Source organism: Kogia breviceps, chromosome 11, assembly GCF_026419965.1.
Source record: "Kogia breviceps isolate mKogBre1 chromosome 11, mKogBre1 haplotype 1, whole genome shotgun sequence".
Lineage (NCBI taxonomy): Eukaryota > Metazoa > Chordata > Mammalia > Artiodactyla > Physeteridae > Kogia > Kogia breviceps.
In genome coordinates, this window is record NC_081320.1 from 9,233,479 (window position 1) to 9,243,288 (window position 9,810).

Genomic DNA, 9,810 nt, shown 5'->3' on the forward strand with positions numbered 1-9,810 from the left:
GACATTCCTTCCACCACTTCCCCCAGGGACTCAGCAAGCCTGAAGCCTCAGACTCGCAGGTTTCTGCCCCGCTGTCGGCCCATTTCAATGGCTTTCAGCTCACTACCACCCGCACCCTCCTCCCACAGAAGCAGAGGCCTGCCAGGTCCTGGAGGGGTTTTCTATCCAGAAAAGGGCGGGGTATGGGATCCCTGGAGGACTTGTCAGGAGCAGCTCAAGGCCCAGCTAACTGCCCTGGGAGGGAGATTCAAGCCTCCGCTTCTTTCTAGATCGCCCTGGGAATTCCTTGGCGGTCCAGTGGTTAGGGGTCTGCGCTTTCACTGCCGAGGGACTGGGTTCAATCCCTGGTCAGGGAACTAAGATCCCACAAGCTGAGCAACGCGGCCAAAAAAAAAAAAGATCGCCCTGTCTGTCCACTGCACCCCACTCCCTGCTGTAGCCAGAACCTCCTCCCCCAGATGCAGACGGGGCCCTGTCACTCTCCTGCTTGAATCCCTCCATGGCTCCCAAGTCCCATCCATGACGGGGCCCCGGGGCATTTTTTTTTTTTTTTTTTTTTTTTGCAGTACGCGGGCCTCTCACCGTCGCGGCCCCTCCCGGGGCATTTTGAAGGCTCACCTCCGGCCTCTCCCCTCCAACTACACCCGTGTCTACACTTCTGCCAACCAGTCTTCTGCTTCCAGGCCTCTGAGAACACTATTCCTTTTTCCTGAATTATCTTTCCCCATCCTGCCTTTTCAGAGTCCTCTCCAACCCCTGCTGCCTGCTCCCACCGTGCTTTTATCTCCTCTTTGGTGGTCTAGTCATCAATTAATTCAGCGCATGTTTATGGAGTTCCTACTGTGTCAGACGTGATGCCATGAGGTGGGGCTTCCGCAGTGGCCAGGGCTACAGAGGGCCTGCATTTCGCAGCTGCAGTCCCTGTGTACTGCAATCTTGTCCCGTTTTCATCCTTTACGTGTTCACATATGTGGGAGGCCCCCCACAGACCACTGGCTCCCCCCATGCAGGGCTCGGAATTACTCACTCTCTAGTCCCTGTGCCAAGCCCAGTGTTTGGCCCTCCATGCCCAGTAAGAGTTTGTGGAACAAACAAATGAAAGCACCCGTGTCAGGGAGCAAGTTTGCTGGCTGCCGGCAGGAAATGCCCAGCCCTCGGCTGGCCCTCTTGGCCCAAGTGCCCCATTCGGCCCTGAAGGGCATGTGCTGCCCACCTCATTGAAGAAAGGGTTATTCCCCATCTTGATCCGCGTGCGGTGCTGGTAGCCTCCGATGACCACCCTCACCACTGGCTTGATGTCATTGCCCATGAGCTGCCGGGCTTCAAACACCCTCACTCGGACCTGCAGAGGAGGAAACAGGGGAACTTGACCTTGGGCTCCCCTTCCCCAGTGGGGACTCTTCTCTAGACGAACAATATGTTCTGATAAGAGACATCTACTGCGGATAGAAAGCGACTCCACGGGCCCTGGGAAGGCCATGCTTCCTTCTCTTTCCTTTTCTGGGAACTGTCACCTCCACTTTGCCCTTTTCATCTTGGGCGTTTCTTGGTGGTAGGGACCTGTTACAGAATAAAGTCTAACATATCTCAGTTTTCTGTCTTTTTATGTTTGTCTGCGGTCATTTTAGGGAATCGAACATTTTAAAGTTCTATGCAGTTGAATCTATGATCTGTGATTTGATCTCTGATTTGTGATTTCTTCTTCTGCTGCTTTTATATACTTTCCTGAGACCCGGTAAAGGGACTATGGAGTCTGAGCCTAGAATTAGAAGGTGGGAGGGAGAAGAACCCGTAAGATCCAGGCTGGCTAAGGCCCCAGGGGAAGGAACTGGAGATGGTGGCAGCTGGCAGGGCACAGTCGTGGGAGCCTGTTGAGACTAGAGGTAGTAACAGCACGCAGCTCTCCCAGCCCAGCCCGTGGATCCAGCCATTCTCCATGAGGCCTCCTGTGCCTCCATCAAGTCCAGGGGCCCTTCAAGGAGTAATACACATGCAGCTACCTGACCATCAGAGACAAGAGTGGTCAAACCAGGCAAACAGCCCTCACGTCAGAACTTTGCCCTACGCACTAATACATAGGAAGGGTAGTGATTTGGGCACGCTGACCTTCTATCCTGTGGCCAGCTAGCCTCGTGAAGAGGGCCAGGGCCAATGGGGAGAGGGAATGTTCTCCAAAGGAGGCGACAGCACGTGCAAACTCCTGGTGGCTGGGGAGAAAGTCTTGAGAGTGGGGACTGTAAGTTGCGCAGGATGTTACAGCAGGGCGGGGCAGGGAAGGGGCAGCGGACAGAGTGGCTTGGGGGCCAGGCTTGGGTTATCAAGGGCCTGGGAAGCCATCGTAAGGAGTTTGGGTTATGTCCTGAGAACCTGTCCTCATTTTTAAGAACATTTTTAGCCACACGCATGGCATGATAAGAAGGACTTTATTTTTTTTTGGCCGCGTCATGCGGCACGCGGGATCTTAGTTCACCGACCAGGGATCGAATCCACGCCCCCTGCTTGGGGAGCATGGAGTCTTAACCACTGGACCGCCAGGGAAGTCCCAAGAATGACATCTTTGAAAGACCACCTGGACTGAAAAATGGACAGGAGAGAGCTGGGGGGCTGGGAGTTTGGGAGGAGCCTATTCAAGGTGGTCCAGAGAAGGGATGATGTTGTCTGGGACCAGGGCATGGAAGAGGCAATGGAGCAATGGGTGCGGTCAGGTGATATTAAGAGCTAGGACTTGGCCATTGACTGGATGCAGGGGGTGGGGATGAGGAGGAGGGGCAGCCAAGGATGACTCCCAGTCTCCTGAGCATGTGGCTGGCTGGGGAGCAGCTCCAACCAGGGCAGAAATGTTCGATCACAGGCTAGAGATCAGAAGTAAGTTGGTAAGCCATGCTATGGGGGTTCCAGAATCCACAGTGGAACCTGTGGAGCTTCCCAGGGATCCCCTCGAACTCTCCTCAGCCTCTGCTGTGCAGCTCACTTCTCCTTGCCCAAGCCTAGGCGTGTATTGCCACCTCCTGAAGGGCAGGGTCCAGGCCTCAGCCCTGCCTCCCCAGCATGGCCAGGGCCTGGTGTGCACTGCCCACATTGCGCCCTGTCACCCCCCTGCAGCTGGCTCCAGCCTCAGCCACGTGCAGAAGTTTCCCAGAATGGCCCCTGGAGGAGCAGAGGATGTGGTGAAGATCTGAGGACCTGGAGCCTGATCTGAAACCCTGACCTTCCTCCATGACCTTGTGGAGAGGCAGGGATGGCCTGGGAACACGAGGAGGGTGTCGGCCAAATCACGTGGGCTTTCACCCTGGACGGCCTCACCTGGAAGTGCTGAGGCTTTGGGGACAGAGCCTTGTGTACGGCGGAGCTGGGAGACATCTGTTTCTGCCTGGCCACCTCTGGTGCCGTTACGGCCAGGTGGTCTTCATTGCCTGGGGAAACATAGTCCATGGGGGCCTCTCAGAGGCTGGGGCTCAGGAGACTTGGAGGCATTTCCCCCATTTCATTGTTCTATCCCCAGTGACCAGCTCCTGACTAAAATCATGGCCAAGAGGCCCTGACAAGGGCACATATCCTCCCCAGACGTTCCCATGGTCTCCACCCAGCACGGGCAACCGTGGGCCTCACACTCTATATATGGGGGCCCTTGGAAATGGCCATCCTTGCCTCTCTCTGCAGCCCATTGGAGGCTGGGTCTTCTGTCTACAGATGACAAGTGGACACATTGGGAGGACAGGTGACCTCAGGCAGGTGTCCGGAGATCTGGCCTACAGACCCTAACCTGGTCACTATCCTTCTGTAGGTCTCAATGGTTGGGTCTCCAAGATCCCCAAGAGCCCATCCAGCTATGCTTGGTGAAATGCAGGGCTCAGCCTCACGGAAGTACGTACCTATCTTCTCGATATCCTTGTAGGTCATGAGAGCCACCTGTAGGGTGAGAGTGCACTGCAAGGCAAAGGCAGGGTAGCTGTAAGATCCTGCAATCCTTGGCCAGATCATAGCACTGGAACCTGGTCCAGCCTGGCAGGGGCCACACCCAGTCTTCCCGGGTGGAGTGATGCTGGCCATGGCACAGGACCACACCTTGGGGGCCTGTGCGGTCTGGGATGGAGGGAAGTTATAAACTGGTGGGGAGAGAGCAATGGGTTACCATGGATGGGGTTTGAAGAGTAGAGGAGGCACACATTAGTGGTGGTGACAGAAAAGGATGCAGCAGGGTGGGGAGGAGAGAGAGAGTTGACCAGTCTAGAACCACTGATGCTAACCTCCGGGCCCAACGTCTTACGACCTCATGTGGGAACTCCAGCAAACACCTAACTGACCTCCTGCCTGCAAGCACTCTCACTGCCTGTCCATCCTCCAGACCATGATCAGAATCGACCCCTAAACACTCCCTAAGTGCTCTAAACTATCAGAGTAAAGTCACAACTCATCAGCATAGACCACAGACCCTTTACGTCTGGCCCCTGGCCACCTACCCAGGCTCAGGTCTCCCTGACCTTCACACCCCTTCCGCCCCCTCCCCCGGTGCCAGCAGTGCAGGCAGCCCACCCTTCCTGAACCTGCAGTGCTGCCTCTTTTCCCTCCAGCCTTCACACATGTACCTTACACCCCTGCCTGGGATGGTCTTCCTTTCCTGTCCATTGGGCAAACTCTATGCCCCTCCTTAAAAACCATCCATAACAATGGATGTAGCAGTCCGTAGCAATCAGCTCAGGAAACTAACACGGTATCTATAGTAACCAGCCCAGGAGGTCAGCCTGCAGTGAGTCAGACTCATAGGAAGTCCAACCACCAACTCTAGCAACAAAGAGTCGGGATTTGATTAACAACGGATAGATCCCTTAATTTTGTCCCCTCTTCTAGCTCAGGACCAATGGGAGAAAGAGAAATATGCACCCCTAAGCGATCACAGAGGATGCCCGGCTTCTAGGTGGTCCACGTACAGCTTCCCGACACCAACAGCCTCCAGTCAGGGCACGCCTGAAGCCTTCCCTTTTTTCTACCATAAAGCTTTCCCACTCCTCTGCCTGCCTTTGAGTCTCTGTCCAAACCAAGTGACGGTGGCTGACCCCCTTGTTATATAGCAAGCTCGGAATAAATTGCCTTTGCTTGTTCTCATCTGGTTGGTCTTCACGTGTTTGCACACATCTGAATCACCTCCCCCGTAAAGCCTTCCATTTCCTCCCAAGTGGAATCGTTCATTCTCTCCTGACCTCAGTGAAATAGCTCACTGACCCCAATATCCGTGTGCTGGAGCACTTGTCACCGAGAGTGACAACAGATGTGGGCTTCATTCAGTTTTGTATCCCAGGCCTTGCATAGTTGCTGACAGCAGTGGACAATCAACTGAACACTCAATCTCAATGGGTGGACGAAGGGTGGAGATGCGGGTAGGTGGCTGGAGGGCATTGGGGAGATGACGGAAGTGTGATGGGTCCCCCGCAGGGTTGGGGGCACACTGGGACTCGGCTGGAGTGGATAGCTCAGCTTCACCAGCTGCCCCCCGCTCCTCCACCCCCCCGCTTCCTAGGGCCCGACTCACATCCGTGGGCGTCATGGAATGGTTGAGCAGGGTCAGGTCCTTCACGAACAGGATCTTACTTGGTTTATTCACCAAGGGCTTGAGCAGTACTGTGGCCAGGCCAATGAACCTGGAGAGACAGAAGAGCAGGTGTGAGCTCCTGAGCCAGAGGAAATGGTGTCCTTCTCTGTCCCAGGCATGACTTTATCCGGAGATGCCTTTCTCTCCTCGAAGCTGTGCTGTCCACCGAGGCTTCAGGAAGGATGCAGTTGACTGGGAACATCCACCAGAGGGCTCTTAACTCTCTGGGAATTGGCTTTGGGGCTTCCTGGACAGTGGGCACCCCAGTTACTGGCTCTGCCCTGCCCAGCCTTTTCCCAGAAGCTCTGCAGCCACACTCCTCTGCAATGGGACCTGTGCCAAGTAACAGCTGATTGGACCAGGAGGTGGCCACCTGACCAAAGCTGGGCCAATCAGATTCTCTGTCCTGGGAATTTTGACTTGGGATGCCACAGCCTCAGTCTCAGTGAGGCACTAGAATGGGGCTGTGATGAGAAGCCAGGGTTGGGAAGAGAGAAAGAGATTTGAGATTCTGTGCCTTCAGAAGAGACAGAACTGCCCCTGGGTCCCCAGTTTCCTACTTCTAGTTGATCTGTCCACCTATATACCCAACCTTCATATACAGCCCCCCTCCCCCGCCTTTTTTTTTTTTTTTTTTTTGCATTAGCTGTCTGGAGTGGATTCTGGACCTTGCATCTGAGTGAGTTACAGATTAGAGACAGGAGATGCAGCATCTGCCGTAGCTTTATTCAGAGAATCAGGCCCCTCCTGCCTCTCTCTCTGCCTTACCTCTCCTTCTTTATTGAGTCCCCGTCCCGAAGGGTGATATGCAGGAAAGAGTCCTTTTGCAGGGGGCGGTTCCAGAGGTGCCAGAGGAGGGTCTGTAGGAGGCACAAAGAGGTCAGCATCCTCCCTCTCCCCTCCCTTTTCCATCCTCCTAGGAAATTAGAAAAGATGCAGGGAACGGGCCGGCACTGTGTTTCTCTCAAACTGAGGAATATCCCTCAAGTCTAATTTCCTAAGAGGATGGCATTTGCTACCTTCCCCAAGGGACCAGATATCCTACCTGGGCTCCCACAGCTTAACTGCAGTATTGTGGGCTTGTTAGTAGCTAAGGGGTTTGGGGACTGGGTGGGGGGACATGGATGGATGGGAGAGGAGAGGGGATCCTACACAAGGAGCCCTGTCTCTAGCTCAGGTTTCTGGGAACATCAGGATGGCCGGGTTCGACAAGACGGGTCCATCCCCAGAGTGGGTGAGATGGGCCAAGAGTTGTGGGCAGATGCGGCTGCCGTGGCCCTGAGACCTGCACAGCCTTCTCAGCTCGGAGGCTACTCGCAGGGCACGATGTTCCAGCCTTGGGAAAGGCTGCTGAGGCTCCCTGGCCCCTCCCTGGACTCCTGGGCTCGGTCTGGCCCCAGCCTCACTGTTGGGCTTGGCATTGCCTCATCTGGGCTTTGCCTGATGTGTTTCACCTCGTTCCATATGGGGTCATTGCCCTCCACCTCATGAGTTGTCCTCTTGACATCTGCAAAGACACCAAGGGGCCAGCATTGGTGGTAGGAAATATCTCAAAGTCTAGTTCCAAGTGAGCAAAGAGGGGTAGGAGTTATACTGATGTAGAAAACATCAAGTCTACCTTAGCAGATGTGATACAGCACTGATTCTTTCCTACTCCGGAGATCTCAAAATTTCTCACTTTTTGTAAGAGTGACATCACCCCATGTGACAGATAATGTTATGTGTTCATTTCATTTTCTTCCTGGGTACGTAGCTCCCAGCCATCTTGCAGCTGGGTGCGGCCGTGTGACTCGTTCTGGCCGACGGAGTATGGCATCCATGCTCAGCACAGCCTGGACTGGCTCCCAAAATCTCCCACGAGAGTCTCCGTCCTCCTCCCCACTCTCTACATGCGCTCTCACTGTCTGCTGGCAGGGTGGTACCTGGTGACTTTGCAGCCACAAGCAAAGAGCTGCTGGTACCTAAACTACTGTTTGGAGGAGTCATTCTGGATTGTTGTCTGATCTGCACTGTCGATGCAGCACTTGGTGTGGGCAAGAGGTAAACTTTTGTTGTGTTAAGGCACTGGGATTTAAGGGTTCCGTTGTGACCGGAGCAAAGCTAGTGTACCCTAATACATCCCAAAACATCTCTAATGGGTTGACAGCTCTTTATCCACTAAAATATGCCTTCCCCAGAAATATCTTTTTTTTTAATTTTTATTTTTTTTAAATTTTTAACATCTTTATTGGAGTATAACTGCTTCACAATGGTGTGTTAGTTTCTGCTTTACAACAAAGTGAATCAGTTATACATATACACATGTTCCCATATCTCTTCCCTCTTGTGTCACCCTCCCCCCAGAAATATCTTTAACAAAGCACAGTCTATAGCCCTGCAAAGAACCTCTAAATGGCTAAATTTGAGATTCTTCCCAAGGTAAGTATGTATGTGAGAGAGAAGAGAGAGGACACAGACGGGGGTGGGGGGAGAAGCAGGGGACTCTCTGTGCCTGTTCAGTAGTGGGAAAGGGGGACACAGTAGTGGATGGTATATGGGGGAAGTGGGGCTGGAAACGACAGGTGAAAAAGGAATAAAAGATATCAAACAAACATTCAGTTATAAAAATGTGTAGGCAAATCTGGGGGCAAACCCAGGATTCTGGGTTGTAGGCATCTTTGTAAGAGAGATTTCTAGGAGGAGAAAGACAATGCCTGGGGCTTCCCTGGTGGCACAGTGGTTGAGAGTCCGCTTGCCAATGCAGGGGACACGGGTTCGTGCCCCGGTCCGGGAAGATCCCACGTGCCGCGGAGTGGCTGGGCCCGTGAGCCGTGGCCGCTGAGCCTGTGCGTCCGGAGCCTGTGCTCCGCAACGGGAGAGGCCACAGCAGTGAGAGGGCCGCGTACCGCAAAAAAAACAAAAACAAAAAACAACAAAGAAAGACAATGCCTGGGAGGTTCGGAATGAGACTGCTCCCCGGCTCACCGTAAAATTAGTCTCAGGGCAAAGACACGCTGAACCTCCACTACACCTCTTTCAACCCGCAAACTGGGGACATAAACCTACATCACCCTGTGCACCTGGAGCGCTGAGCGTCCCATCTCTGAGTGACAGCATACTCAGCAAGCAGCGTTTCACAGGCCAGAAAAAAATTTAAGGAATTTCAGTCTTCGCTGATTTCTTTGGGAAACTACCGTGTCCTGTTTTCTCCTGGCCCCAATTTTCTCACTCCGCACACTTCCTGGAAAACCTCATTTGCTTGTGTCCACACCCCCCTTTCTCTCCTCCAACAGACTGTGCGTCTTTCTTTCCCTTTTCCCCTTTTTGATCCCCGCTCTTTGTCATATAGATACACTTAACCTTTTTCATTTTCTCTCATAAATCCTTTACACCACCTCTCCCACCTTTCTTGGACTTTTTTCCTTATCTATGAAAAACTGAGACAATAACCTTGCCTCATAGAATTGTTGTGAGGAGCAAAAAGCATTATATTTACGAGAAGACTTTGTTGATTATAAATGTAATTCATACAATTGAGCAGTTACTACTAGAAGTTGTACATAGACCTGTCTGTATATTATCTTTTCAAATCCTCACAGCTTTTCAAATACCCCATCCTATGAAGCAGGTACTTGTTTTTTTTTTTTTTTAACCTCAGTTTGTGGCACAGCCCTAGTTCATAGAAGAAGCCCGAGAAGCATTCATCTTTTTTCTCTCCAGTAGCCATTCTCCGGAAAAAATGGGAGGCAGAGGAGTCATACTGAGAGAAATAATAGCAACAAGGATGATAAATTTGAAAGAGCCAGACGGTGTCTACCTCACCTTTCTGTGACACAGGGCATCTTTTACCTAGTAGGGCACCGATAAATCTAGTTTTTCATTGAACATATGTTGCCTCTCGGGGCTCCTGGCTCTCACCTCTGAAGTACACGGACACGCAGGGTCTGGGTGGGGGGCTCAAGGGTGGGCTAATGTTGGCCGACTGCACGACAAGCCGCAGCATCTCCTCCACCTACTTCCCTCCGTCCTTCTCTGGCAAAGCTTCCTTCTTGGAGCACCTTGGTCCAAGGCTTCTCCCAGGGCTCAGGGGGTGAGGAAGGTCCCGAGTGTGTTGCTTAGCAAGAGAGGCGATGTCACAAAGGGGAGCGGTTCTTGGGTGGTGGTTCTGGGTTCTGGAGAGGAATGAGGAGAATGGGAGGAAGAAGAAATCACAGGGTAGGAAGCCGGTGGCTTGAGGTGACCAG

General features: G+C 52.9%; 1 protein-coding gene across 1 annotated transcript in view; it reads right to left on the reverse strand.

Moving 5' to 3' along the window:
- Positions 1-9,569, reverse strand: part of FER1L5 (fer-1 like family member 5) — a 50,950-nt gene extending 41,381 nt beyond the window's left edge. Inside the window, exons 1-7 of the mRNA XM_059078462.2 lie at positions 9,485-9,569; positions 7,042-7,094; positions 6,356-6,447; positions 5,528-5,636; positions 3,873-3,927; positions 3,304-3,413; positions 1,214-1,342 (exon numbers count right to left, since the gene is read on the reverse strand). Coding sequence (XP_058934445.1) covers positions 1,214-1,342; positions 3,304-3,413; positions 3,873-3,927; positions 5,528-5,636; positions 6,356-6,447; positions 7,042-7,094; positions 9,485-9,569 — 633 coding nt within the window. The remainder of the gene's footprint in view (positions 1-1,213; positions 1,343-3,303; positions 3,414-3,872; positions 3,928-5,527; positions 5,637-6,355; positions 6,448-7,041; positions 7,095-9,484) is intronic.
- Positions 9,570-9,810: the final 241 nt, after the last annotated feature.